This window comes from Hirundo rustica, chromosome 19 (genome assembly GCF_015227805.2).
Source record: "Hirundo rustica isolate bHirRus1 chromosome 19, bHirRus1.pri.v3, whole genome shotgun sequence".
NCBI classification, from domain to species: domain Eukaryota; kingdom Metazoa; phylum Chordata; class Aves; order Passeriformes; family Hirundinidae; genus Hirundo; species Hirundo rustica.
In genome coordinates, this window is record NC_053468.1 from 8,157,835 (window position 1) to 8,172,207 (window position 14,373).

The 14,373-nt window shown below is 46.8% G+C and overlaps 1 protein-coding gene across 3 annotated transcripts in view; it reads right to left on the reverse strand.

Annotated features, from left to right (window-relative positions):
- Window positions 1–14,373, reverse strand: part of CASTOR2 (cytosolic arginine sensor for mTORC1 subunit 2) — a 130,286-nt gene that overhangs the window by 13,456 nt on the left and 102,457 nt on the right. For all 3 annotated transcript variants that reach the window (XM_040082557.2, XM_040082558.2, XM_058423038.1), the window contains exons 3-8: window positions 6,705–6,898; window positions 5,823–5,955; window positions 4,443–4,566; window positions 3,740–3,850; window positions 2,292–2,374; window positions 1,070–1,164 (exon numbers count right to left, since the gene is read on the reverse strand). In XM_040082557.2, the coding sequence (XP_039938491.1) occupies window positions 1,070–1,164; window positions 2,292–2,374; window positions 3,740–3,850; window positions 4,443–4,566; window positions 5,823–5,955; window positions 6,705–6,898 (740 nt within the window). The remainder of the gene's footprint in view (window positions 1–1,069; window positions 1,165–2,291; window positions 2,375–3,739; window positions 3,851–4,442; window positions 4,567–5,822; window positions 5,956–6,704; window positions 6,899–14,373) is intronic.

A 14,373-nucleotide genomic window follows, 5' to 3' on the forward strand; every position in this document is an offset into this window, starting at 1 on the left:
GTGAAAGAACAAAGTAATTAAAAAAAAACCCCCAAACCTGCTTTGATCTCACTAGAGCTTTGACAGGTCAAAGGTAGGACCTAAATAGTGAATTTGCAAGTGATGGAAAGAGAAATATAATAGAAGAGAAAGTATAATGCAATGAAGGGCACATTTAAGGAAAAAAAAATTAATAGCATAAAGCAGCTGACTCTGTCCTTCAGGACCATAGAAATGGGTTGCAAGACAAATGCCATGCTGTTGTGGCTAGAGCCATAGCATTTTCCCTTTCTAGGGGAATTCCTCATTTTTGAAGGTGTCTTCTTCATAAAGGAAGATCAGAGATAGGCCCAGAAAGCAAAATATCCATCAGTATAAAAAACAAAGAGAACTCTCCAAGGATAACAAGACTCTCGTGTTGATGCTGTGCTGCAACTGCTTACGGGCACTCATGAGAACAAACATGGGAACAACCTTATCTGCTTCAAAACTGCCTTCTCTTGCTGTGCTGGCAATTATTGCTTGTTTATCAAAAATTAGGAAGATGCAGGAGCAGCAGAGCTAATAGGTGGGCCTCAGAAAGTGAAGGACAGGACAATGCAGGCACCAAGAGATGAAGGCAGGGGTCTGCTACTGGTAGATTGTCCAAAAAGTTCCCAACACACAAAGGCACCTGTGATGACCCACTCTTAAGGGGAAGGAAGCACCTAAGGAAGCACCTTCTCCTTAGGGATGGGTTGCCACAGCACCATCCTGAGCCTGCACCTATTTCTGGAAGCACACGGAAGGCTTTGTGGCTCTTTCTAATAAAAGATACAGATGCAGTGGAAGAAGCTGCTCAGGGTGGTTTTGAAGTCTCCATCACTGCAGGAGGATGAGGACTGAGAACAACACTCACTAACACTTGCTTTGGGTAGGGCTGGGCTTGGTTCAGCAGCCTCTCACCCCGGGCAGTGACAGCCAGGAGGGTGGAGACAGGACTTTGCTGGGCTGCACTGGAGCAAAGGCACTCCAACGAGGCAGCCAGATGAGAAGTGACATTCTCACAATGAGTCCTCTCCTACTCCAAAGGAGCTGTATTCGTACTCACCAAGGCGTGATCAAACTTAAAAGTACTGATGTAGTAGGCTGGGATGTCAGCTGCAGCCAAAGGCTCAGAAATCTGAGCGACAATTCCACATTCATCTGTGGGGAGATAAAAAATCAAACACTGGCTGGAAGGGCTTGCAGAAGTCTCAGAGCTTACCAGCTCCATGCCTACATATGGAGAATTTTGTCTTCACAAACTCCAATCAGAGGGAATCTCTGTAGTGAAATGTATTCTTTCTCACAGAATCAAGTTTTTGGGCCACAACAATACATTGCACATTTAGTTTCATTACCTTCTTTTTGCTACAGAGAAATGCACATTCTCCAAAGGCACAAACCCATCAGAACTGGAATGATTTAGAGGTTCAAAGAAAGGCACTTAACAATCTTCAAGAAAAAAGCACAAAGCCCAGCCCCACATATCCTTAACATCCAATTCTCCCTGTTATTGAACACTTGGCTCTGCAACTCCGAAAGAGGAGATGCTGACCCAATAATCAGCCTGGACACATGATAGGCTGCAGCCCACCACAGCCGCTCAAACAGGATTCCACACCAATTTCACCACAGAATCCTCACAGAATGTCAAGGGGTTGGAATGGACCTTAAAGATCCTCTGGTCCCAACCCTCTGTGCCATGGGAGGGACACCTCCCACTAGATCAGACTGCTCCAAGCCTTATCCAAGGGGATAAGAAAATTGCAGGGGATAAGGAAATAACAACAACACTCCTGCAGACATGAAGCATTTGCTCTGTGCTACTCAGAACCAATACTTTTTTGAGTAGAGAAAACACGTGCAGGAAACACTGGACTGTTATAAAGCTGTAAGAAGCCTACTAGAAGTACAGAATTACCCAAGCACTGCACTGCAGTATGACAGTGCTTTCTCCCCACCAATTTCAGTAATCTACAATGGATTTCCATGCCACCTTTTAGTCCAGTTATTCTCTTTAACCAGAGCCCCAGCTGTAGCCACCTCCAAGGTCCAGCAGACGAATGCAATGGAGCTGGAACTGCTGAGCATGTAGCACTTTCAGGAGTATATTCAGAAATCAAACTTAATAGGAGTCAGGCTTCTATCTGAAAATCTCAGCTCATAAAGTCATGTTAAGCTGCTGGCTCTTAAAAAGTATCAGCCTCAGATGGATTTTTCCACACCCCTTGAAGGCCCTGAGGTGACTGCCTGCCTGCACACCAGCTGATCCTCCAAATGTTACTCACCAAAGCCAAGAGGCTGCCCTCCAATCCTCACCATCTTCCAGAGTTCACCAGATGCACTTGTAAACAACAAATTATTAGGAAATCTGTAAAAAAAATAAAAGGAACACCAACATAGCAATTAAAACACAGCAGTGTGTCAGATTCTGCCTTTGGGGGATCTGCTCTTCCTGCATCCTTGAGATGTTTGAAGCCAATAATAATGGGGCAGTAGCTCAGGTGAACTGGGAAAACTCAAGGCGGGGCAGATGCACCTGCCTGACCCTCCAGGTACCCTATGGCAAATCAGCATCTGCTGCTGGAGGTGGCCACAGGTACCCAGAGAAACAAAGGGAAAAATTTTCTAAGCAACAGCTCTGTCCCAGCTTTACAAATGTTGAGACTGTGAAGGTTTGATCTGAGCTGCATTTGGGAACACCTAGGGAGGGAATATGTTTCCACAGCTGCTCTCAGGAATACTGAGACACTCAGTATCTCAGTATCTCAGACACTGGTTTTGTGTCTGAGCAGCACCAGTGCTTTTGTCCATTCCATCCTGGGAGGTCCCTGGGACCACTGCAGAGGTCTCTATTTCTTAGCAGGAGAAAGGAGACAGAGGCTAAGAGAGCTGCCCAAGGTCAAGCAGGCAGCCTGTGAAAGAGAAGAATTGGCCCCCCAGATTTCCCACACCCCAGGCTGAGGCTCCAGCCCTCTGGCTCCTCTTAAGACAAAAGTTGACTCCAATAAGGTCAAAGAAACTTTCAAGAGGACAATTTATTAATTAGAAAAACAAGCCCCTGGGGCAGGGGACGTGCCCCCAAGAACCAAACCCAAAGTGCATTGTATGTCAAAAACAAATCCAAGCACTGAGTACAGCATCTCTCCAGCCTCCAGACCCCAGAGCCTCCCGTGCTGCAGGAGCACAGACACACACAGAGGCTGAGTGCTCACCAGCTGACTCCTTCCTTGCTACACAAACAAATCACGGGCTCCTGCTGCACAGTGATGACTCAGGACATTAGCACCATAACAAGACTCTGAACCAAGCCCATCCATGTGTAAAAGCAAAGCAGGAGGACCAACAGCCCCATCCTGATTCTGGCCTTTAGCAGGAAAACTTCAAACACCTACACCAGGTTTTCCTTTTAGGTTCTGCTCTTTGAAACACAGCTAATGAACAACAACAAAAATGCCAAAATCACTTTGCTCCAGTATTCCTGTTTTGAAAGTGAGATAACCCTACAACACATTGATTTATGACTTCACTGAGGGCTTGGACAGACCAGCCCAAAACTCAGACACTGGAACTAAAATGCCAGATTTTACTCAGAAAAGCGACAGGGTGTACAGGCCCATGACACCCATGCAAAGACAGTCCGAAATATTAACACTGAGGAGTCTAAGCTGCTTCCTGCTCCTTTGAGAATATCCCTTTTTTAAAAGGTCCAGTTTGCTCTACGACCAAAGCTCACCTCTGCTGTGTCTGGACATCCATGACCAGGGAGATGTAACCCTCAATGAGAGAAAAGGAGAAAAAGCGAATATGTCCCGAGTCTTCGTTGCCCACCACTGAGTCTTTTACTCTGAAGAAACAGAAGAGAAAGACATTAACTGTGGCTAGAAGAGCACAAAAAAGGGTTTTTAAAAGCAGACATAGACAGTGAAACCAGAAATGTTCTTATACTGACTTTGGGAAGTGTGACACTGAGTCCTGTTGTACTATACTGATTCGATTTTTTTTATTTTGCAGGTGGAAAAGGATCCAGTCCCCACAACTGACGAAGGTCTCCATCCCTCAAGGTCCCCTCACAAGAGGCTGTGGGCCAGGAGCCATGGGCACCAAGAGGCAGCAATCCAGCCAGCTGTACCTGCTCTGGCCCTGTGTGGATATGCAGCACACTGGGCACGTGGCTGCTCCTACCTCCACCCTGAAAACGCTCAGCTTTCCAAAGCCAGCAGATGTCTTTGGGCACCCTCAATCATCTGTTTGGCTTCCACCTGTCAGGACAACGCTCTGGAGCCTGTGAAACCTCCCTCCCTCAGTGCAGAGCACTGGAGCAGCACAAGGCCACAGCAGATCCCTCCTCTGGAGGCCTCCCAGAGGAGCAGAGGGAATCTGTGCCTCCACACACCGGGCACAGCTCTCCTGGAAGCCCATCTCCCTGCAGGACCTACCCATTGGAGTAAAACATGACATCCATGAGGAGTGTAGCAACAGTGGGAAGGGTATCTGGATCCAGGCTGGTGACGCAGAACATGTTACTTGGACTGGAAAGAGGATGGATGACAGGCCTCTGAACTGAAAAGAGACACACACAGCTATGAGGCCACATCTGCAGCAGGCTCCTGTCCCATCAGCTGTTATCCACGCACTGGCAACGGTCACAGGGAAAGCTGATAGTGTTTGTAAGGCTGAAGCCCTGCTGTCTCTCAGGCAGGGAATGAGGGGCCTGTGGATAATCTGCTCCTGTGCTGGTCTCCCTAAGGCATTAGGGTGGTATTAACCCTGAATACCCTGCCCAGCTCTGCTCCAAGGGGCTTCCAGGCCATTGGGTGCATCCACATGAGATGAGGGACAAGCTAAAGGAGGTGCCAAGAGAAACTGCAAAGTGGAAAAAAAATGCAGCCTTCCACCTGCAGGGCTACGGGAGGCATTTCTCCAGCTGTGGTTGTTGGCAGTCCATCCTGTTTCCCCTCATTTCTGGGGACCTATTTTGCTATAATATCTTGAAAAATTAAAAACCAGCTGCCACGCAGCAGTTTGTCTAACAGACTGCAGCCAGTGGCCGAGAAGCAGCCAGCATTTAGACAAGCAACCAATAGAGCAACACAGCAAACCGCATACCAGTGCATTATCAACATGTGTTTCACTGTGCCCTTTCTTACTGTTTTCATTCTCTTTTGACTCATTTTCTTAAACAAGGTGATGGTTAGCTCTTGGGTGATGAAACTGAGTGGCACTTCATAGTAACTGATCCCTGCTTTGTCTGGTTATGGGCAAAAAATTACACTCCTGTCTGTAGGTAAAAACATATGTATATAAATTGCTCCTTTTCCTGATCGTGCCCTTTGGCTTGATACTTGTTCCTCTAGTCTGCAAACATCTTAAGGTTCTGTACAGCCCTGGGCTCACTGTGGCCTTGATCTTCCACTGGCACTGAAGTGTGAAAGCTGAAAAACAATCTTCTCTGTGCATCACTGCAATACTTAAATAAGCTTTTAGAGGAGCCATTTTCCTTTGGAATGTCGAAGTGTGGAAATATGGGCTACAGACAACATTATTTTTGCAACTGCAATGCACTATACTTTAACCTTCTGTCCTACAAAAGGCATGTCTTCTCTAGAAAAACTAGCATTAAAAGGCCAAAATTCAGCCAACCTTACTAGCACTGCTCAGAAAGTTAAGAACCTACTCAAATCCTTGGTTGTACTGGGATAGGTTTGAAGATTATAATCTTACAACAAGGTTAACTATTCACCCAAATGTTACAGGAAGCCAGGAGGCAGGACTTCCACCCCAAGTGTCAGGGAGGCTGAGCCTGTGCTGGTCCTTACCTAGTTTTGGTTTGACAAATCCATTCGTTACCCCAAAGTCATCGGCAGCCACTGTCTCCCCATTCACTACCCTGAGGATGGTGAACTCGGCAGCCAGCGTGTGCATCACGAAGGGCAGGTCTCGCTCACGCACCTGGAGGTGACAACAGGATCATCTGGTGTCGGTAAGCACCAGAAATGACACAACACTGCAGTGGAGGGTACATTCAGTGCACAGCAAAGTGGACACAACTCCTGCTTGAGCCAGTGGAGAGTTACCATTTAGGTGTATCTTAAGAGAAGCACCCTTGGTGATATCACTGTCAGTATCAGTAGGATTAACCACCAGAGTGCTTTTGTGACTGTAAAAAGAATGTGGAGATTTCCAAGTGGGAGATGTTTCACCTCTTTTCCAGCATTCCTTCAACAACTCAGCACTGCCTGTTCTTCAGTCTTGTCTCCTCAGGAAATAAGGCTACGCCATGTGTGCATGCACACAGACGTGTGTGTGAGACAGAAAAAGAGTTTGTCTGTCTACACCCAAAACAACTTTGGAGCCTCTTGGCCATCACCAGCCAACCTGACAGGACACTATATTCCTCTAGCTTTCAGAAAACCAACGTCTGAGTGATGGTGGGAAGTGCTACCAGGATCTCCATTTCAGGAGAGGCTGCAGCGTGGACCCAGCACTCTCGTCAGACACCAGACAACCCATGGAAAGAAATGCTTCATCCCATGGCAAAAGCTCCTGAGATGTCAGAGAGCCAAATCACAAAGAACAGAGCTCTGGGGAAAGCAGACTTTGGTACCTCTGCCACTCTCAGACAACTTGTTCCCAGAATTGCCCTACTGAACTTTCATCTGGTGGCAATAACTCTGCCTGGTCCCCTCGTGTCCTCTTACCAGGATGAAGTCCGTCTGATAGGTGGAGAGCATAAACACTGAGATGTTTTGGTCAGCTAGAGGTGCTATGACTGACTTGGCGATTTTGGTCACTCCGATGGGCTGGGAGCTGGAGAAACCACCTCCACCAGACACCACGTTGAGGGCAAGCCACGTTGCATCGGCCACGCTCAAGTGTTCCGAGGAAGGAAGCTCTGCAGAGACAGAAGGGGAGGACAGAGGTTTGTTTTAGAGGCAGAGTGAGCCAGGTCCACTGTGTGCCAGTTTGTGCTTAGCACAGACCTCAGTGCAAGGGGAGAGATGAGCCCCTTATCCCAACCTCCCGGGCTTCCCATGCTGCTCCACAGGCTCGTACTGTGACACTCTTTCATGTATGGATTGCACCAATTTCCATGGCAGGATTCACACAGATTGTCAAGGACAACACTGGCAACTGCAGGAGACAGCAACTCATTTGGATGCCAGTGACCAGCTCTGCTGACATTCCCAAGTGGAAACAGCCTGTGGTGTTACAAAAGGAGAGTGCCAATGTGGCTGTAAACAAACAGCGTATTCTACTCCCCTCTACATCACTCCCACAAATTGTTCATTACAGGTCGTTTGCAGGAGCTGCCCATCCCACACCTGACACCCCAGGCTACAAGCTGGGTGTTAGGTTAGCTAAGGGAGAAGAGGCAAACCCTTCGAGGGTAGTGTTTCTTCTTCACCCCAGTGACTGAGCTGTGGTAACTCCCCTCTGGGGAAGCACCAGCACAGTCACATCCATCCTGAAGGGTAAATCTCTGCTAATGGGCCATGGTGGGCACCACCAGAACAGGAGCTGGAACTTCGACCACCAAGAACTCCCCGAAATATCCTGAGTCACACTATTACATCATCCCACTGTGAAACTCCCCACCCTGGGAGAGGTATAGAGCATTCCTACCTGAACCTGAGCGTATTTAATCACAACACCACCATCACCACCACTGGACTGACCCAGAGGAGGACCAGAACTTCCACAGGACCACAGCCTTTGACAGCAACCATCATTTGACAGGACTGTGATCAGCACCCTGACCAACAGAGTGCCAGGCTGTACTCTGACTTTGTGCCACTCTTCTGTGCATCATTGGATTTATTGTACCTCCAACCTGAAATCTCTCAAGGTAATTCTACAGGGATTCTCCTGCTGGTTTACTTCCAAAGCAGCACAGTGGCCAGGAACTAAAATCTCTATCATACAACATCTCCAAACATTTTACTCAAGCTGTTCTGACCTCCTGTTTCTGTTTTCCCACTCTCTTCTAAACCCAAATTCAGTACTCCTGGACTGGAGATGGAGGTTGACAGAGCAGCCTGGGCACTACCCCATGTCTCTGAAGATGCAGAGCAGGCACCCTACGCATCTGTGGGCTCCTGCATCTAAAGCCTAAGAGCCAGAGAGTTCTGCAAGGGAGGCATGGTGTAACACATATACCAGGGATTACAAAGGAAGCACATACTAAGATAATGCAAAATACTTTGGAAATGGAAAATACTAAGAACAACCCCATTCCACTTGCTTCTAATCAGCTGTGGTTAAGTAGTTAATAATCTGCAGCCAGACCATTTAATACAAATTATTAATTGTTTTAAAAAACACCGTAATATATTAACAGCCCAGAAAATCAGATGCAGACTCGAATGAAGGCATACACTGCTCTAGAATTCTCTGGATTTTCGATTTTTGTTTGACAAATTATAGAAACAAACAGTTCAGATCCAGACTAACCAATGCATAATCCCAGCTAAATCCACTTGGTATAAGGAACCTGATTTCAGATGCAGATCCATCCAGCAAGAACACAGCAGATGTGCCAGGGGAGACCCACACCCTTAGCTCAGAGGTGAGATGCAGCCCAGGAGTCCAAGAGCACAAACCCCAGCACTGCTGCTCTTGCAGTCACACCCTGGCACTCCAGGCAAGTGCTTGCATGTCTCCATGTCCACACTCCTGGCTCCTCCATGCAGCATCCTTTCTTTCTCCTTCAACGAGACCTTTGGGAGTTGTTTCTGTACAGCTCCAGACACTGGGTAATAAATTCCTAACCTCACCCTCTCCGAATCCTCAGGCACCACTTCCCTGAGACACTGACAGCACTGAAAACCCAAAATGATCTGCATAACAAACACATTTTGCTGTCTTCAATAACCTCAATTGTGTGTAGCACGAAAACAACCCTGAGCATACACACTGCAAACCGTGGGGACACTGAGGGTTCTGCTTCCACATTTTGATGTTTAGCTTCATAAGCCGATGTTTCTTTTTTAATAATCAGAGCTTACATGGAATGAAAACTAGACACCAGGGAGAAAGGGTAAGTTTGTGCATTAATCAACAGCATGTTATGTCAGAGACCTGTGCAAGTTGCTTGAAGCAAATTATTGCAGCAAAATACCATTTTCTTATCAGCCCTTTGCATCAGAAAAGCACCTCCAAACCCAAGCTTCCCACATCACCTGGCACAGAGAATGCAGAGCTCAAAACAACTGCTGCTGAGCTGCACATTTCAGGGTCCTGTTGTCACCAACTGATCCCACAGTTGTGGATGTGCAGCAGGCACATCCCAGTTGTGCCCAAGTCCACTGATCACTACTACTGCCAGTGAGGTCACAGCTCATTTCCTCTATAAACACAGCAGGTGATAAGGACTGCAATTCATTCAATACCAGTTTAAACACAATTTTGTGCCAGGGATGTGATGGAAGATGCAGTATCTCATGGTGGACAGAGGCATTACCCCATTTCACTCCAGCAGCAGCTGTGCTGGATGAGCTGCCCCAAGAATACCTCATCAAGCTCTTCCTCAGGGGGAAGAAAGGCTGATTTTGCTCACTGCACTTGTAATTACTCGGAAGTGTTAATAATTTCTGGGTTTATGTGTTCAACAGGCCCTACGAAGAGCGACAAGGACCGTTGCATTTGCTTAAGTAACCTTCTCATGATTCAGTTAACTTGGAAAAATATATAGGAAGTGATTGAAATACCAGATTTGGACACTGTTTCCATCAGGCAGCCGGACAGAAAAGTACAGCCCAAATTTTAATGAAACAAACCTAGGCTGAAGGTTCAACAGATTCATTGAAATAGCATTAAATAAGCCACCTTGGGATGGTGCTTTGCCCAGGAAGCTGCTGAATGCTCTAAACCCAAAGAGAGCCCAAACCAGCAGTTGTAGCATTAGCACGGAGTCAGTTAGGCAGAATAAGGTAATAAAGAAAGAGCAAAAGGAGGAATTGCACACATTCCAGCACCAACTCACCATCACCACCACTTTCCCCACAGGAGAACAGAGCTCCAGGCCCCCACAGCTTCAGCATTGCCACATCCCTTGTCCTTCCATTGGGCAGAAATCTCTCTGCTGGGCTCTCAAGATTCTCCTGCAACTGGTTCATCAGAGTGCAGTCACTCCCACTTCTGATCATGGGAGACATCTCAACTCTGGCTGAGAAAGACCTTTAGAAGGTCAGAGTTTTGTTTATTATAATCAGGGTTTTCGTTTTGACCTTTCATTGGGATGAAGCCTTAAGACTTTTCTGGTTTTGCTGCTTTGCAGAGTTGCTAGCAGAAGGCAGCAGGAGCAGTTCAGCTGCCTGCAGGCTCCATAACCATCATTTGCTGCCCAACATGACAACCACCACAGTCTGGAAGAGCAGCCTTCCAGACTCAAGCTGTCATTCCATCCATGGATTCTGGCGTGGAACATCACCAGCCTCAACAAGATGTGATCATTGTGCTAGTCCAGGATGATTTTCCCTGGCAATGCCACGCTGGGTGCCAAGTGCTGGTGGGCTCCAAAACCCTGTGGGGCTGCTCTCCATCGGCACAGGTATCAAAGTAATGCCAGCCCCTGTGCAAACCAAACCCAGCCAACATGTCAAATAACATTTTTAGGGCGTGAGTAACTGCTTGTACACAGCACAGGTGATTTACAAGGTTTGGAGTCTGTCCAGAGCTCACTGGCCCATCTGGCAGCCCCAGCTGAGGTAGAGCAGCCTCCCTAGCACACGTCATCCTGGGATGTGAGGTGCTGAGAATTGTATCGGCCATAATTGGCTCCTGAGCTCCAATAATCAATACCATTTCCAAGGAGGACAACAAACATTGGCTGAAACCCAACTACGACCGAACCGCTGCCGCTGGAGCACTATGCAATGCTGTAAGCACTGTGAGCTGCTGCTCCATGTGACACTCCTAAAATATCCTTGGGAGGATGATGAGATTCCAGCTCATGGTCTTTGTAAGCAGCCAAGGAAGTCACAGAAAGCAGGGAAGGAAGATCTCCTCGTTTACAACCCTGATCAAAGAGTCAATCAGTGTCAGTGTGTACAACATTAGAAAAATAACGTTCTTTCTGCCTAGATTCTGTACCCTGAAGACCCCTCAGTTTCAAACACCCCCCACAGCAGGAGGCACAGCACTGGGAAGGAGCCCTGCCTCTCCAGAAGAACACTGGAAAACGTGCAAAACACTCTGAGAAAGGGCAACACCACCAGAACTCTTTTTTCCCTTTTCTGTACCCAGTTTAAGTGAGTTCACATTTCTCATGAAAAGGTTATAGCTAAAGAGGAAATAACTGGAAAATGCACAGTTCCACAGAACTGCATCTCACCTACCCACAGTGATAGCTGGGTGAGTCCTGTATAACATGATGCTAACTCACTTCCCCCAAAAACACACTCTGAGAGCTCATGGTCTTTGTAAACAAACACACTGTGAGCTGTTTTCTGTGGACTCTTCCAACTGTACTGCAATCAGACACCTTTCAGCTTCCAAGTGAAACTGTAGATAAATTATTGATTTATAACAGTGCTTGGAGAGAAATGAAGACCCCCAGCTGCTTTTCTCCTTTGCTGTGGTATGTTGGATCATCTCCTAAGCACTCATCTTCACTCAGTACACAAATTTTTACATTATAGTGGAGTGCTCTGAGTGATGTGCTACTCCCTGGTTTCTTCTGGTACTCTGAATGAACCAATTGCTCATCTGGTTCATCATTATGAGACTTACATTTGCAGCCACAGTTAATTCCAAATATTAAAAAATATTGTGGACTTTCTGACCAGCGTTCTGGCTTTAGAAACCTTACACTGTACTTATTTCACCTTTTAGAGTTTCCCCCTCCAAAAATGGCAGGTAGACTCTGGCTTGCATTAAAAAGATAGAGAAAAAGACTCCTACAATAACAGGACCCCAATCATAAGTCATTAAAAATATAACTGCTGCCAACTGCAAAAGTCACGATAAATTGGGAGAGCTGTTGCCACCAAGTGGCAACACAGTTCATATTGTACATATATGTATTTAACAGGATCTTTATGTGTATTTAAGGGTTCTTTTCCCACTCCCCACATTGCTCTGCAGTTTTAAAATCCCATCTTAAAATGAAGTGAGGGATAACCTGAGATCGTAAAGCCTGATCCAAAGCCTGGGCATCTTTCTGACTTGTCTGTCACGCTGCAGGAGCTGGAGAGGCCACAGGGTGCAGCAGGTGGGTGCTGCCATGCAGATCATGCCATGCCCCAACCAGCAGCAGGGAGCTGGGGTGGGATGCCCAGGGCCCACTGCCAGCACCCAACTGGTGTGTTTCCCCTGACACCTGCGTAAAACACACGCGTTTGACCTGGATATCTCTGCTCAGGAAACATTTTAGGGAAGTTTTATTCTTGCAGGCACTGTGGAAAGATATAAGCTCAAAATCCTGAGGGGAGAGTGGGTTGAAGACAATACCTGAATCAAGTTTCTTTTGAGGAATCAGGCAAAGTGAGTATTCCTTTAATGTCGTGAAATCCAGTACTCTGTTTCTCACTTCCAGAAAGCTGTGTGAAAGGGGTTAAAGCAGGATAAAGAGATTTATTTATCAGTTTCTATAGTGTGCTAAAATCCAGAAAGAGCTCTAAAGGAGATCCAATGGCTGGCTTTGTGTGTTCTGGTCCTCATGACTCTGGAAGTACAGAATTTTTTCCTGCAGAATGCTTTGCTGCATGAAGAAGCCAGTGATCCAGCACTGTTCTTCCTCCACAGGAGCACACCAAGGCAGCAAAAACATCCTGGGGATGTTACTGTGCAAATCATAACTTTTCAGAGGATGCAAACAGCCTCTCCTTTGGCCTCAATACACAGGCTCCCAGCTTTACACTTAATAACTGTGAGCAAACATTTTTGCTGCCACATAAATTCTAAGCAGGATCCCGCGGGCAGTCTGCAGCAGAGAGAGGTGGCTGCCAGGCAGAAAGTACTTGGTGTGAGTTTGATCTGAGTGCCACAGAGCACTCCCACACCAAGGGACTTATCTAAGCACAAGAGCCAAGCAAGATGAAAGCTCGTCACTAAGCTTTGAGCTGGGGAACATGATTATTAGGTCCAAAAAGTTATGTGCACAGAAGGAGGAAGAAAATCCCACAGCTCCGATCCAGCTGAAATCATCTCTCATGCCAACAAGCTTGAGATCATCCTGGGGAGAACTCAGCACACCCATGACCAAGCAGCTTTTGCTATTTTTTGCATTTGTGCTAACAATTTGGTCAGCTGTCACCTTCCTCAGAGGACAATACTAGAGGTGATCAGACAATCAGAGAATGGTTTGGGTGGGAAGGGACTTTTACAAGGCCAGGGATGCCTTCAACTAGAGCAGTTTGCTCCAAGCCCCGTCCAACCAAAGCTCGAATGTGTCCAGGGATGGGGCATCCACCACCTCTGGGCAAGCAGAGAGGCTGTGCCAGGGCCAGGGCCAGAAGTCAGCCCTGCAAACACGACCTGAGACGTGAGGAGTGCAGTGCCTCCAGCACCGTGTCCCTGCCTGCAGCGGCCTCGGGCTCACACACACGAGCCAGCAGCGAGACATCTAGGGCATGGCAGGGGTTTTGAAAGCTCCACATGTTCATTAGGTAATGAACCAAAAAACCAACCAGGAGAGAGGAATTAGCTGCAAATGAACTAAACAGGATACAGAAGGGTTTATTCTTTGCTGCCAGCAAATGTGACAGCAGGTTTGTCCAGGATCGCAGCAACAGGGACAGAAGCCAAGGGAGTCCTCTAAGGCCTTTACTGGAGGGAAAGACAAACACATTCTCTATTTTACAAATATTAGTAGACTCAAACTTTAAATTCTGTGTCTTTTATTGCTCTTCGTGCATCTTAGATTTGCTCGTGATGCACCTGGGCATCTCTGCAGGACTGGATCCACAGCCAGAGAACCTTGCCAGCTCTAACTGTATGCTTCTGTGTTTCTGACACTTTCTCCTAACAGAGCATGCAAAACCGAGAGGGGATTTTTATTCCAAATACCCTCAACAGGGAAGCTGTGAAACCTGTCATCTCATTTTCCTATTTAGGCATTATCCTACTCACACAGCTGTCAAAAGAACATTGCTAAGTTCATAAACTCACACACTCTGCAGTGAAGAAGTAACAGCTTGATATTTTATATATCTGGCCTCAATGTTTCTGTGCCTCAGTTTCTTACCCTTAAAGTGGGTACAAACCCCTTATTTCTTCTAAACCTTGCTCTCAAGAACCAGCTGACCTGTTCAGCAGAGGTTTATGTACATCTCACAACTGAAGCATTTCACAGCTAACACAAAGCAGCATGGAAAATTCCTGCACAAAGATTTGAATGTCTAAAAACAGGTTGGAATGGGAGGGACT